This window comes from Periplaneta americana, chromosome 4, assembly GCF_040183065.1.
Source record: "Periplaneta americana isolate PAMFEO1 chromosome 4, P.americana_PAMFEO1_priV1, whole genome shotgun sequence".
Lineage (NCBI taxonomy): Eukaryota > Metazoa > Arthropoda > Insecta > Blattodea > Blattidae > Periplaneta > Periplaneta americana.
The window spans coordinates 183,480,040-183,496,433 of record NC_091120.1 but is presented as its reverse complement, the minus strand read 5'-3'; the positions used below and the strand labels follow the sequence as shown (position 1 = coordinate 183,496,433).

The 16,394-nt window shown below is 37.5% G+C and overlaps 1 protein-coding gene across 1 annotated transcript in view; it reads right to left on the bottom strand.

Annotated features, from left to right (window-relative positions):
• Positions 1–1,427: 1,427 nt before the first annotated feature.
• LOC138698892 (lipase 3-like) overlaps positions 1,428–16,394 on the bottom strand; it is a 52,902-nt gene continuing 37,935 nt past the window's right edge. Inside the window, exons 5-7 of the mRNA XM_069825085.1 lie at positions 16,140–16,224; positions 13,371–13,513; positions 1,428–1,618 (exon numbers count right to left, since the gene is read on the bottom strand). Of these exons, the coding sequence (XP_069681186.1) occupies positions 1,460–1,618; positions 13,371–13,513; positions 16,140–16,224 (387 nt within the window). The 3' untranslated portion in view covers positions 1,428–1,459. The remainder of the gene's footprint in view (positions 1,619–13,370; positions 13,514–16,139; positions 16,225–16,394) is intronic.

The window sequence follows — 16,394 nt, the reverse complement described above, 5'->3', positions numbered from 1 at the left end:
ATATTGTGATTTCAATTTAGCACATCTACCTTCCTTAATTGTAGATAGGAAATTTACCATACCACTCCTATGAAATTAGTGTACGTACGATTGTGTTACTTCGTCTCTTAGGTAGTAGATAAATACAATAATTCAGTACTCAATTGTAGTATTAAAATACAGACAAATAGAATGTGACGGGTGTCATACATGACATTATGTTTAATTATAATGACAGGGCATTGGAGACCACTAAAATTAGACAGAAAGGGCAACTGGTACAGTAAACATAATGTATAATTTCAACATATCTAAATATTCGTGCAGTGCAACTGAAAATTATTGAATCGTGCATAAATGAATGTACAAGAATTTCGCAATATTTAATCGAAATAAAGGCAAGTATTACACATACGAACAAAGTAATTTTCACACCAAAAATAATATTTCATCTTAACTCGCAAGTGATTTATGTCTGAAGTGTCTCATAATCATTGTTTTAAATTTTATTAATGCAATTACACTACATTTTAGAGAAATATATGTTACTCTTTATGCATTCCAACTAATTTATATGGTTGAAAAGCCGCCCTTCGTGATCGGGTTAAGCGAGTCACATGGCCTGCCTTAGATCGCGATGGCAGTGACACAGTCTATTGTTCCTAGTACTCACAGCGCTCCAAGCGGCTAGCAACTATCACGAGAAATGCAACTCGTTGGCAAAAAATCATCCCAAGCTTCGCAACTGTATATACTAAACTGTGGTGATATGGAATCGAGTTATTTACCCCCAGGCCTGGTATAGAATAAATCTAACTCATATAACATTGCTGTCCACATCTGTGGAGTAGCGGTTAGCTCGTCTGGCCGCGAAACCAGGTGGCCCGGGTTCGATTCCCGGTCGGGGCAAGTTACCTGGTGGAGGTTTCTTCCGGGGTTTTCCCTCAACCCAATAAGAGCAAATGCTGGGTAACTTTCGGTGGTGGACTCCGGACTCATTTCACCGGCGTTATCACCTTCATCTCATTCAGTCGCTAAATAACCTAAGATGTTGTTAAAGCGTCGTAAAACAACCTACTAAAAAATATTCTGTCCATTAATTGACTTCTTTCTTATAGATATTTTTTTCTTTATTTTGCTTTTTCAAGTAGTTTGTTTTTCCTCTATTTCTATTTAAGATTTAAATTAAATTATGTGGCTTCTAGAACTGCCCCAATCACGATGATTTTGCTCTTTTGGGTACAAACTATGTATTTTAAATATGTATGTGTAATTTCAATAAATTCAAATTAAAAAGTTCAGTAACATTACCTTTCAAGTCTCAGGTTGCAGCGTAAGCCTTCGGGTCCCTCTTACCTGCATGAGGGGGAAGGGGAGGGAGAGGGAGAGAGAGGAAAAAACATCCTTTCTCGATTTTTTAAAATTATTTATTAATTAAAATATGTTTCATTTGATACAGAATTACATGAGATTAGGACCACTACTGTGTACAATACAGGCGTAAGATGTCTATGACGGGCTTGTTGACAAGTGTGGCGATATCTTTGTGATTGATGAAGTCTATGTGGTTGAAATCCTTACTTTCCACCTTGTGGAGCTTGATCACGTTGGGTAGTTCGTTGTACAGCTTCATGACATCCTGAAACGGACAAGCAAGCGACTTAAATCTTAATGCCAGTATTTCGGTTGTTGCCTTCTTTGTTACTACTTGTAAGTTCCCTCCAGCAGACTTACTCACTACTGCGTGTTCAAAAGAGATGTTACTCTGATCGTAGACTATTCACTTCTGGTCAAGAAAAGAAAGTGGCGCCTTTGATATATTCCACTGTCCTCCACTGTACGGCGGCAGGAAACACTTTGACGTATTCCTTCCAATGTTTAAGAAATATTTGAAAATTTGGAACAGTGTCACATTCAACTTGCGGGACAATATTGAACATATAATGAGGACATTCACGAAGCTGATAGTGATGATGATATCTTCCAGATAATCTCTGAAGGGCAAGGTCATCTTACTAGTGTAAGAGTGCCTAAAGTAGAGTGAATAAATTCATCCTTTCATCACAAATGATATCTTTATATTTTTCAGCCTGGAATACATCACAATGCTGCTTTAAATTATATTTCCTACACCCGACATCTTTTACAAATAAATAGATAGATAGACAGACAGACAGACAGATAGATAGATGATAGGTAGATAGATAGGTAGATAGATAGATAGATATGTAAATAGGTAGATAGATAGATATGTAAATAGGTAGATAGATAGGTATGTAAATGGGTAGATAGATATATATGTAAATGGGTAGATAGATAGATATGTAAATGGGTAGATAGATAGATATGTAAATAGGTAGAAAGATAGATATGTAAATAGGTAGAAAGATAGATATGTAAATAGGTAGAAAGATAGATAGATATGTAAATAGGTAGATAGATAGATATGTAAATAGGTAAATAGATAGATATGTAAATAGGTAGATAGATAGATATGTAAATAGGTAGATAGATAGATATGTAAATAGATAGATAGGTAGGTAGGTAGACAGACAGACATACAGACAGACAGATAGATTACATACAGATGTTATATTATCATAATTATCTCTTAAATCCAATGCACGGGTCTTCTGACCGTACGTGCTTTGTACCCAAAACAAGTTCTACTTTGTAGGTTTCACCCCTCTCACCTATAGTTAGATCCAACCACTCTCCAAAAGAACACACAGATTAAAATAAAAATGGGACAAACAAAACACATTATAGAATATATTCTAACCTAAACAGGCATAAAAGTGTATAATTGAGTATCCCTTCGTCAGTTCGCATCACAAACTTCAACAGCTGGAGTTCTAATCTGTCTCGCCTTCAAGAGGAACAACCCTGTCTTTTGTTCCCATTCTCTATTCCCCATGAGGTCAAGACATGCAAGCGAACTCCTATTCTGACTTAGCATCGAGAGTAGTAGATATTTTTTTCCGGGTATGTTCCAATTCATCGTACTGTAATAAAATATGTGTCCAGGAGTCCTTTTCTCCGCACAGTGAACAAAGGCGCTCTCCTTCTTCGTTGACAATTTGATTACCCTTCCATGCCCTCAATCTTAGCCACGCTAAACCTGCTCTCCTGTCTTCGTTACAAAAATTTCTGTAGCCACACATCCCCTAGTTAAGCGTGAATTTATGTAATTACACCTCCCCCAGTTAAGCGTGAGATTAAATTGATTGTAAATGTAGTGAGGACTTTTCCGAACATTGGAGCTCAATCTGTTGCCTCTCGATATCAATTAAACGCATCTTCACAATACGCCAGAGCCGGGCATGAGAGCGGCTCCGTTTAGCGTGCCAGAGCTACTCTCGCTCCGAAAGGCACTTCAATTCCAAGTCTGAGCAGAACGCTCACGAAGTGGCGGACTCGCATTACAGCTACCTTCCCTGCATTAATATAACGAGAGCCACGATTCAGTCTGTCAGTACATAATAGTTTATAAGGATATTGCATCAATCCATTGTACAGTACAGACTTTATAACATTATTATCAATTTAATGAAATAAACATCACTTACACACATACAGTATACACACGCACGCACACACACACAAATAATTAAGCTTATTTACACAATCTATATGCACAATGCTTTAACAATTACATAATGGTATTAATAATATAAACATATATAATAAACAGACCCCGGAGAAAGTATTGCTTACAGGGAAACGCGCGATGTAGTATAGTTAATGTTTATGAACCGAGGACTCTCGCACGCATCACTGTGAAGGTAGGAGAAGTGTCGGCGTAGCTTAGTACAACGCAGTCAATAGTAAATGAACACGGGTCTTCAGAATGCCGAGACCAAAAGTACGCAAGATAGAAGCACTGAGGAAATATGTTCGTCAATATGGAGAAATGTGTTTTCCATCCACGGTAATGAACTGTTTTGTGAAATTGGCAGCCGTCATGGCATGCAACGTTAAGAAGCATATAAATAGCAATAAGCATGTAACAGATAACAGAATTTAAGCAAGGTACAGCAGGAATCTCCTTCACAAGTACTTGAACGAACATTTCGAAGATGTGTGTGACACGTTTATTGCTTCAAATATTCCGTTAAACCAATTATAAAACGCGAAACTCCGTGACTTTTCAGAAAAGTACACTGGAAGACAAATTCCTAAAGACGCAACACTGCGGAAGAAGTATGTGCAATATGCATATTAGAAATGTCTGTGTGAAGTGAAGTGTAAATTATAAAATGAGAAGATATGGGTTTCTTTCTATTGGTGAAAGCATGGACTCCGTTGGACGTCACGTTGCAAATGTGGTTGTGGCTGCCCTTAGTGCGGAATGTTGCTGTAGACCCTATCTCTTAATGAGTGAAGTGTTAGAGAGGGTTAATTATTCCACCATATGTGAACTTTTTGATAGTGCTATGGAGTTGCTATGGCCATCATGTGTGCAATTCGAAAATGTGTTACTACCGGGTATATGTTACAGATGCTGCAAGTTATATGAAGAAATCTGCAAAGTTTCTTGAAACGCATTATGATACACGTTACATGTCTTGCACATGCATGTCATAGTTCATTGCAACGCATCAATACGTAAATAATATTACCAGTATGTCAAGTACAATTAAATATTTAGGTCTCTTAATGAGAATAAATTAGAATATCACTTTGTAAGTTTCATAGCTAATCACTGGAAAATAGTCAAAAGGACGCACTAATAATGAGACTTTCATGTAGGCTATTACTTCATTTCTCATGAACCAAACTGCACTACTGGCAGTGTCACGCTGTCTATCGTTGTTTACCCCATCCCTCTCAAAGCAGGTATTGCTGTGTTGCATACTAAGCTGATAGCAATACTTTTCCCGGGGCCTAATAATAAAGGATTTAAATCAGTAACACAAGAACAAAATTAATAATAAACATTCTCTTACACTTTTTTGTATGAATAAACTATTGTAACAAAATCGTACTTCTATCAATCTGAAATCAATAAATATTTGCTATTGAAACAAAACTTTTTCAAACTCAATAACCAAAATAACTATGTGGTTGTTTTCCGATACTTATGAGGTCGTTTCATGTGCAGAAGTCGTTTAATGTTTCGAACATATGAATTAGCCATGTTCAATCTCAAGATATAATTTAGGTTTTCGTCCGACATACAGCTTCTCGGGCGGGTGCACCTTCAAAGTTCGCCATCCTACTGCAGAGTCAACCACTGCAATGACAGCGTGTGACGTACAGTATGCAAGCGTCATACCGCTCTGGAGAATTGCTCTTCAAAGTAAACGGCGCTCATTTCTCAGAATCACGTAATGTGCCCAGCCCTGCATTACGCCATATATCCCTTCTGTTATTCTCTTCTTTTTCCCACACCCATTCCATTCCTACATGATGCAGCCCTCCCTGCACCCTTTTTCCCACCCCTCTCTTTGTTGAACTTTGTAGCAAATCGACCGTAAAAGCGAATGATCTCCAAATAAGACATTATCCATCTCCCTACTATTATTCTTTAAAAAAGAGTAACAATTTCCAGTCATTGTTGAACTCGGTTCCAGGTTTGTGCTTTGCGACATCCATGGAGATACGTAGTAGGTAAGCTACTTCACCCCTGATCTGTACGAAATGAACTCCCTACTCTCCCCTTCGCCGCTACCTTTAAGAGGGATAACAGTCCTTCCCGCTAGGGCAGGTATGCTCATTCTCTGACTCCCGATTACGTTCTGTAATCACAACCTTCGAATGTTCTTCGTTCGAAGCTCGACGGATGACTGCGGAAGGCAGTTCAAGTACTTAGTAACACACGAACAGTGCGGGACAATGACAGAGTCAAAACGTTCTGTAAGCAAATGACCATTCCGTACAGTGTGGGAGAAAGACTATTAATTGTTTTGCGTTCGGTAAAGTGTTTACTATGTTGTAAGGTGCTGTCAGGAATACTACTGAGCAACATAATATTACATTATACGCTCTGCCATCCAGAACATGCCGAAGTGACAGGGAAGCTGTTTTCTGTAATATATACCAACGTTATTATTACTAGCAGCAGCATTGTTATTACTATTGTTAGGTCTATTACAATTATTATTATTATTATCATTATTATTATTATTATTATTATTGTGGTGATTTTATTCCAACAAAAGTACATGTTATGATAAAAGAGAGTCGAACAATTTAGAGACTATGTTTAGGAGCAAGTTACGTAGTGTGTTGGGAATTAGCTAAGGCACTAAAACCCTTCACGGATGGTGAAGTTGTAAAGAGATGTATGGTGCCTGAACAAAATATAGTTAATTATATCTCTGTACTGGAACAACTCAAATTTGAATTCACAGAACAAGGATTTAGTGATTTTAGACGTATGGAAAGGATATTAATCTTTTCGTTAATCCTTTCATAGTAAATTTAGTACAATCCGTGAGAGTGCAGTTCCAGGACGAGTTAATTGATTTACAAAGTAACGTAGAATTCAGAACGCCTTGACAAGCATAGAATTATTAATAAATGAATAAAACGAAATATCCTAAGATGAGCTTATTCTCTAACACTATGTTAGTTATCTTTGCCTCGATATACGTGTACGAAGAATTATTTTAGAGAATGAAAGTTGCTAAATCCAAACATAGATCCCGATTAACAGATGAGCATCTTTCGAGTCAGATGCGTATTGCTGTAAATTTGTTGGAAATAGATTTCCGATTACTTGCAGAAAAGAATCCACATCAGGGGCGTATTTTGCGGGCTACCGGCGGTAGCCCAAGGAAATTACAAAAGAAAAAGTTTATAATATAACATAATGTAATAATTTTGTATTATTAGTTTTACCATAATAATTAAAATTAAAGTAATTGTTAGATATATTTTGTGTAATAATAGGGTCAGCGGTAGCCCAAACCCTTTAACCAGTATACGCCACTGATCCACATGTTGAAAAGATCGTAATGTATGAAATGAAATGATGAAATGATTAGCCTAAAAAAATGTCCCGTTAAGGGCAAAGGCCTCCTCCTATAGGGGGAGAGCTCTATTTGTCTCACGCGGTGAGCTACTCCGCGTAAGAGTGGAATTGTTCACTTGGTTCACATTCTGCACACTTTGGTATTGTTCGCTTGTTTCTGTCGCACTGGTTTTAGTCGCTGTTCACTTGTCTTCTTATGTTTCTCCAGTCTTCCCTATGTCTTGCTCTGCTTGACCAATGGCTTCCTACTCGTTCACTGAAGAGGTCGGCCCATCTTCGTCTTGGTCTTCCGGGTGATCTCTTGCCAATGCGGGGATCCCATAGTGTGACTTTCTGCGTCCATCTTTCGTCTCTAAGTCGTGCAACATGGCCTCCCCACTTCCATTTGGTGTTGGTGGCTTGCAGTGCTGGATCTTTAATTGCTGCCATCTTTTGTAGCACTTCGTTTGGAACTCTGTCCCTCAGTGATAAGCCTAGTATCTTTCTCAGCATCTTTCTTTGGCATATTTGGAGACTGTTACGAAGTTTGGCAGTAAGAGACCACGTCTGGCACCCATATAACAGTACAGGAGTTACGCAGGTCTCCAATATTTCTACTCTGAGTTTCTTGCTGAGTGTTCCCTCCAGTATGATGAACTTGAGACTCCAGAATGCCTTCCACGCGAGAGAAATCCTTCGTTTTATTTCCTTCTCTGTCTTCTGATGAAAGGAGACTAGCTGTCCTAGGTATACGTATTCAGATACGTATTGTAGTTCTGCACCATCAATTATTATGGGTGACTCCGGCCCGTTCGACATTACTTGTGTCTTGGTCATATTCATCAGGCGTTGCATAAATCTTGGAGCATTGACTGCAGTTCTCTGGGTGATTTGGCGAACAATACGACGTCATCAGCAAACCTTAGATTATTTAGTCTGCTGCCGTTGATGTTTATTCCACAATTTCTGTTCCAGTTCAGTTTGCGAAAAATGTCTTCTAATACACTTGTGAATAATTTTGGGGAAATTGGGTCTCCTTGTCGCACTCCTCTTTTGAGCCCGAATGGTCGTCCTTCGATCTCGGTTTTCACTTTGGCACAGCTTTGATTATACAGTTTATTTAGTATCGTGATGTATTTGTTGTCGACTCTCTGCGTATGTAGTGCTTGCATTACACTCGAGTGTTCAACCGAATCGAAAGCTTTGCTATAATCTACAAAGGCCAGGTATACTGTTAAATGAAATTCTTCAGCCTTTTCCATGATCTGGCTTACGGTTTGGAGATGGTCTGCCGTGCTGTACCCTGAGCGGAACCCCGCTTGTTCGTTAGGTTGATTTTCATCCAGGGTTTTCGTTAACCTTCTAGTAATTGTTTTCGAAAACAGCTTATATAAGTTAGACATGAGACTTATTGGCCTATAATTGTTTAGGTCATCTTTTGTGCCTTTCTTGTGGAGGAGGATTATAGTACTTGATTTCCACTGGTCCGGTATTTCCTCCGTGTCCAGAATTTTGTTGTAGATAGTGGTGATGGTCGGTATCAGATGATCTGCGGCTTGCTTCAAGAATTCATTGTGTATACCGTCTTCGCCGGGAGTTTTTCCGTTCTTCAGTTCTTCTATTGCCGTCCTGACTTCGCTGGCTAATATGGGAGGAGTGACCTGGGAGGGGTTGGTATTGGGTATATGGTTCGTTGCAAGATTCTGGAGTGAACTTGTGTATAGGGATTCATAGTATTTTGTGGCTGCTTCGATGATATTATTCCTTGAGGTGATGCGGTTCCCTGACGGGTCTTTGGTTCCCAATATCCATTGTTTGCCTCCATATAGCTCTCTTTTTGCCTTTCGGACTGATTTGTAAGATTCAAGTATCTGTCGCGTAGAAGATGCTCGGTGGTTTCGGATGTCTTTTCGTATTTCTCTCTTTGTTAGCTTATCTATCCTGGCGTATTCTTCTTTGTTTCTTTCCGAGTCATCTCTCGTGAGGTACAGCTCCGATCTACGTTTGACTAGTGTTATGGTTTCCTCGCTTAGCTTTCCCTTGTGCTTCTTTGCCTTGTCTGCCTTTTGAGTGTCTTCGTATAATTGGAGTATGCAGTGCTCTAATGAGTCATATAGTTCTTGTGGCCATTTTCCTGTGCTGAAGTCCGTCTGTGCCATCCGATTCTGCATTTTCCTCTTATATTCTTCATTGTCTAACATTTCTATGCTTGGTTTTGAATGTTTCTTCCATCGTCGTCTTTTTTTTAGTTTCAGTGTTGCTTTTACCATTCTATGATCAGTGCTGAATTTTAGGTTTGTTACGACTTGAATGTCACTTATGGAGTTTTGTCTGTTGCTCAGGATGTAGTCAATTTCGTTTTTCGTGCTGCCGTTGGGTGATCTCCACGTCCATCTGTTTTAGGGATTTTTCCTGAAAAAGGTGTTGGCTATTTTCAATCTGTGCTCTTGTGCAAACTGGACCAATCTATCTCCTCTGTCATTTCTTCTCCCAAATCCATGTGGTCCGACTGGTTCTTCATCTTCGTGGCTGCGTGACCCCACTTTGCCATTGAAGTCGCCTATGATTAGGTTCGTTGGTGACTTGAACTTTTCTAGTGCGTTATCTAGACTCTTGTAAAAGTTTTCTAATTCGTCTTCGCTACTTGCTTCTGTAGGGGCGTACACTTGTATAATCGTCACTGGAGAATTTCTCGTTGCTAATTTTAGGACTGCTATTCTTTCTGATATACCCGTTAGTTCCATCACCATGTGTTTTAGGTCTCTTTTGACAATGAACCCCACCCCTTTCTGGCCTGGGGTTGTGCCTATGTGAAACAGTAGATCACCATTTTCTTTTTCTATTATTGATTCTCCCATTCTTCTAACTTCGCTTAAGCCTAGTACGTCGAACTTTATTTCTTTTAAGGCATTGTCCAGTTCTTCCTCTCTGTCGCAAGTTCTGAGGGTTGTGCATTTAGGGTCGCTATTATTATTTCTGGTTCAGAGTTTCTTTTGTGTTTCCTGGTCAGTGTTTTGGGGTGATTTACGTTGCTTGTGGTTGAAGCAGGGTCTGCCAGTTTACCCACTGATCATTTATTAGGAGCTTTTGGTAGCTGACTTTCACGATGTTACCTTTCTCTCTTTCTTCTCTCGCTCTAGTTCTGAGTGCTTGCTGTATCTCCCTTTCCTGTCTTGTGAGATCGGCGTCAATGTAGCAGTCTTCTCCTTTGAGTTTGTTTTTGTTCCTCATGACTGCAATTTTGTCGTCCAATGTCTTGAATTCTACCCTTACCAGGCCTCTATCTGATTTGTCTTTACCTATGTATATTGCCTTATTGTATGTTTCTTTGCACTCTATCGTAATGTATGGTGGAATATGAAAATAACATTATCTATGATATAATATCATAACTATATTAAATATAATACACAATGTAATAACTGAATATTACAGTGTATATTCTTTCCTTTTTCAAATTCAGTTTATTATCTGTATTTGTAAGAGTATGAGAGCGATGCCACGGGCGGTGCTGCAATGTAGTTGCGAAGCCCAGGCCGTACCCTGTCTGTGTTATGCAGTGCAGCATCATCCGTGTAATCGGAGCTTTTACAATTTTGAGCATACCTGCGCTAGGGATTAGGGAACAAACCTGTTTTCATATGCCCGTACGGGTAAGACGCTTAAACGAAAAGTCAATAGCCAGCCCTGGGTTAGACCATCCTGAAGACTCCTCATCGCCCTACAACCGCACGTAGTTCAGAAAGTGCGAAGAGAGTGAGAACGGCGTTCCAACAGATTCCTCGCCGGTCTGTTCTTCAGAATTCAAGTATTACGTAATGGCTTACACTTCCATCTATTTAAGTTACAAATTGTGCAAAAATTAAGTCATATCCGGGTGCAGTATTCCGAATTCCTCGCTTTGGCGGCATAAATTGGCCTGTGCAATCACTCATATATCAGCAACTGATTTCTTCCTGTGGGGTTAACTCACGGAAAAAGTGTATCAAGAACGACGTCATACGAACCAAGACTTCAAGCACAACATTCGAACCGAAATTCAAGGAATCCCACTGGAAATGCCGTAGAGAGTGATGTGTCATGTTTTGTATCATGTCTGAACGTAAAACTAAATAGCATACATCAAGGTATAACCAGCGAATAGGGATTATAAAGAATGGACACTGAGCGAATTTTCCTGTGTTTTGTTTCTCTGTGCGCCGGCATTTAGTTCCACTTTCAAGCGCTAGAGGTTAGTGTAATCGAGCATACGCTGAGATAATAATTGAGAATAGAGTTGAGACACAGGATCCAAACATCGCCTACATTATTGTATAATCCAGTAACGCTTTGCTTCAAATAAATTCAAGTTAACAGCTTTTCCATATTTCTCAGTGGCAAACTGGTTGTAATAATATTTTTTTTATATATTTCAGATATAATAAATTATATTATAAAATAATATAATACATTATCAAAATTAAGTATCGAATTCGTTTAATATTTCTATATAATACTGTACAGTATAATACAGGGACATTTTATTTTTACTAACATTTTTAATATTAACCTAGCTATACCTTTGGATTAATGATTGAGACCCGGAAACACCATTTGCTACCCCTTCGACGACTGGAGTTCGATGATACTGGCGTAAAATACAAACAGATAACTTTATTAGGTATAGGAGGGAAGAAAAGTAGTTCATTTACGTAAAGTAGGAAATATCGCGATTTTGAGTGTGATAATTGTCATTAGGTTTTGTTTAATCAAAATACAGTACAGTATTAACAGTAAGTGTTTTTACTCACGAACTGAGTTATCCATGCGAACGTATTCATTATGCAGTGTATATTATACTGTCTACAGCACATTAGCGTACAATATAGAGAATGAAGTGAAATTGAAAAATAATTATAATATGGATATTTAAACACATTTTTGAAAATGGTGGCCGTTCATTTCGATACAGGTCTTTTGTGCCTATTATCGCACTATAGACTATTGCAACTAATTCCAATTACCAGTTTCGTCCTTCATACTTAGTAACTCATATTGAAATAATTCTGTACCTGCTCTAAGAGTACCTTACGTACTGTAAATTCAATCTTCACTTCTGCCCGAGCCGCACAGATAAAATTACTCAGACATGCTATCTACTGTCCGTCCAAGTGGTTATGTCGCAGAATCGTAGAAAGGAGGGGAATCACGTGATAGTTAATTACTTAACGAGGCCCTTTTATTTAAGTTATTTTAAACAGATGCATAATATTACGTAGACGTCCAATTAATTCTTAACAGAAATTAATGTTTTCAGAAAAGAGCTAAGACAGCACAGCCACTTGTTTTTACAGTGGAGCGAGCAGAAGCAGGTGGGGGAAATCGGGATGCGACGTAGGCAAACGGACGACAGTACCTGTGCGAAAATATGATTCAATATTGGAACTTGGAAGTTTTCGTCACTGGAAAACGCGAACATATTTCTGGAACGTACTATAATCACTAACTCAGTACTGTGGCCTTAGTTCTGTGTGGACAGTTGGAACTTGGTTAGTAGAAGGGGTGGGAGTGAAGTACACTCAAAAACTCAAGTACAATAAAAGTTGAAGTAAAAATAAAATTATGTCCTTGTATAATATAGGTATATGGTTTTACTTCTCATAAGAGTTTTGTTTTTCCATTTTCAGTGCTATCAAATCATTACGTATTTTAATTGTTGTTCGGCTGAACGTCTCAACTCTCATTATAAAGGAACTCTAGAGTCTAGACATTACGGTTAATGACGGATTTATTATTTTATGGATCTAATTTATTTTATTTGAGTACATAATGTACGTAGATGTATTAATTATATGTGTTATATTTCCGCTGTGTCGACTGCTAGCTGGTGTGATGTCAGCGCCAACTCTAAGGAGAAAGCAGAATCTCACGCTCTAGCCGGCTTGAAGGTCACTGAAATCAGTCCGGCTACATCAAAGGTACCGACGCGAAGTGTCCATACTTAATTACCTATACGCTGGTATAATCTTAGTTTGGTGTTCAAGATTATTTTCTCAATCGAAGTGTTGTTTTCTGAATCATAAATCGTCGGAATTGTTTCTGCCGAAACTTATAATATTTTCGTACAAACATAAAGGTCTTAACTGTTTGATTAGAGTAAAAAAAAAAAAAAGAAACAAACAAATTAAATCTAAGAAAATGCCAGCAAATATTACGTAAGATAGGAAAATGGTCAGAATGGATTATTTTAATAGTTTCTTCTACTTACTGTTCAAGATTTTGTATTAAACTTTTGGTCTTTTAATCATTTTTATTTCCTTGTATTAATGAATCTGTAGTCGTGTTTAGCATGTTAAGCAAGTGAACAGCAGCGAGTGGTAAGTATTTAAAATTCTGCTCTCCATATCATAACGTCCAATAATAATAGGTAATGAATAATAATTACTCAACTTACAGTTACATCGGCGTTAGTATCGGCTTCTGAGTAAAATATAGCGACAGGTACTTCTGTTTTACTGATGTTGTAGCTGGGTGGTTGGGTCCTGTTATAGCGAATGAGGTTTTCAGTTTTGCCGTAGTCGTATTGACAGAAACGCCCTGAAAAATATCAACAATGTTACAATCCCGTCTACGTAAAATAGAACTTCAGCTATTCATTTTACTTGTATTATAGTTGTGTGAATGCTTGTTATTAGGAAAGCATACAAGATTCTGAAATATGTCGTAGTCATATTGACTCCAACATGAACAATAGTGCATTATGCAACGAGCCTATAATGATAGTAATTAAGACGCGAGTATGTTTGTTTATGAAACGAGCGCAAGGGAGTTTCATAATTTTCATACGAGCGTCATTGACGTTGATATAATCTAGTGAATAACATGAACTAATTTTGATATAACCTGGAAATTGATTTGGAATTGAAAAACGAGATGACAAATTGAATTTATTTGAATATTATTTACAATTAACGCTAATTATTATAGTAACAGAACATAACCTTCTGCGACAGTATTGGATTTCCAGCCTCCGTGACGTTTCCCTCGTTGTCTTTCGATTGCATATCCGAGAATAATCGAAAACCTGAACTTTGATGAATAGGTGTACTTTAATGACATGCATTAAAGGACTGCTACCAGGTGTATAATTACTACATTTCGGCATGGTCGAGCATAAAATATGTTACAGGTGTATACTTTTAGTTTGGCCGCCTCTGTGCGCAAACATTGCAAATAGAATGTTCACTTTTCGTAGACAGTGAGCAAATATAATAAAGCAGATATGAGCTATTTTATAGTGTACTCAATAGGTTCATCGTAAACTGACACGTAATACAGGTGACTCAAAAGTCTGGAACAATATAAATATTTTCCATATGCTTGATTTTCGACTACTATAGGTGTTACCAGTATTTGTAAGACCAAGTGCTCTATCAGTGACGCATTCGATTCTAGCTCTCAGCTATCTCAAAAGCCGCCATTTTGAATGCAACTTTGAAATTTTAATGGAAAGGGGGTCATATAAGTACTCAAAATCATGTAAAATTTTCTGAAGGAAAAAAACAATGATCCAATCTGTTTCAAGATATCTCTAATAGTTTTCAAGTTATTTAAAGGTAATTGTCCTAATAACACAAACATTAGTTACTGCATCTACAGATATGTTGTAACATGGTACAGTACTAAGGAGGCTTTGGAAAAAATATTTTTATGCAATCATGGTAATTAACTTTACTGTTTGGTTAACCGGTGACAGTTTCAATGCATTGTTGTGATTATTTGAAGCTTTCCTATAACAAATTTCTTGATTTTTGTGACGGCATTATCGAAAGAAGAAAGAATTGATATCATTCTTCATTTTGGTGGGTTAAGCCACAGAAATGTTGCAAGGTGCTGGTAAAATAATTGTTTGGTGTGGAATTTGGGGAAATCGTATTGGTGGATCGTGTTTTATTGAGGAGTACGAGTGCAATTTCTTATTTGAACATGTTGAAGGAAAATATCTTCCCTGAATAATTTCTTATACTAGAAATGTACTGTATTAATTAAACCTGTGAACGTGAACATGAATATTTATTTTGTGCCCTACTGAGACTCAAGTTAGTTAGTGGGATTTAAAAAGGGCGCGTCAGCTACTATGGCTATTTGCGCTCTTATCTAAAATTCTTTACAAAGCAGAAACACAATACAAAAATCTGAATGTTTAAAAAAACTAAAAAGCGTTGTCACGGTTAAAACGAGACAAACCTGAGACTCAATGTTTACATGTTAAGACAAGGAGTAATTACACTCTCCATCTTCCATTCCCCTCGATCTATACAACACTATCGTCCGTGAGTTCATAACTTATTGCGTTTCTGTACTCTGGACCGAGCCTGATAATCATAGCGTTCTGTAAGGTCCTTTGTCTATCTAAAAGAAACATTAAAATTTTACACAACGCCAGAATTAAAAAAAAAAAAAACAAGGGACTAGCATTACTTACGAGACAACTTAATAGTAGGTTGGGGAGAAGAGAAAATAATTTTGAAGCGCGAGCTACTATCATCAGGCCTTGGTCCAGGGTACGGAAACGCAAGTTACGAACTCACGGCGATATTGTTGTGTACGTAGATCGAGGGGAATGGAAGATGGAGAATGCAATATTAGTGTTACTCCTTGCCTTGACATGTAAACATTGTAGTCACACTAGGACACAAAATAAATGTTCACGTTCACAGATTTAATAAATACAGTGCATTTCTAATATAGAAAATAACACTAGTTTAGAATATACGGTATGCCACAAATAGATTCTTAGAATTGTTACACAACAGCATTACTCGTGGAAAATACAAATGATTCCATTTAATGTTTAATGTTTGTTTTGTGCTACCTTCCATTCTCTAAACTTCACTCGCGGCTTTAAGTATTGGTCCAAAATACCGTCGTTGTTCCTTCAATAACTCCTATGTGCCACATTTATTGATTTTCAGATTTTTTCTCTATTAAATAACTTAAATAGTGACACAGCAAATAATAAAATATCCTATATGTAATTATATTTCTTTGTTTCGAAAATGTAAGAATTCACAGTCTCGTATGTACGGCTGCAATAGGATGAAAAAATGTGTTTTTTTCTTTCTACTGAAAAATTTTATATTTTGCACATAGGAGTTACAGCAGGAACAACGATGATATTCTGAAAATGTTATTTTGAATGAGAAATTGTAAGAATGCTTACCAGATTTAGAGAGTTGTATGTAATGCACCATTTGCTTGAAGTTCGATCCCGCATTTGCGTTGTTTAAATACACAGGAATCAAAGTCTGTAAATAAAATTACAAAGAAAGTAAACAATGTTTTCTTCAACCATTGCGATGAATTTAATGTTATTTGACTGCATCGTTAGGAATTCTTTAAGAAATTATGATTAGCAGAGCTAGGGAGTTGGTACCAAAACTGTAAGTCAATGGTGGGCATTGCCTCAGTGACGTCA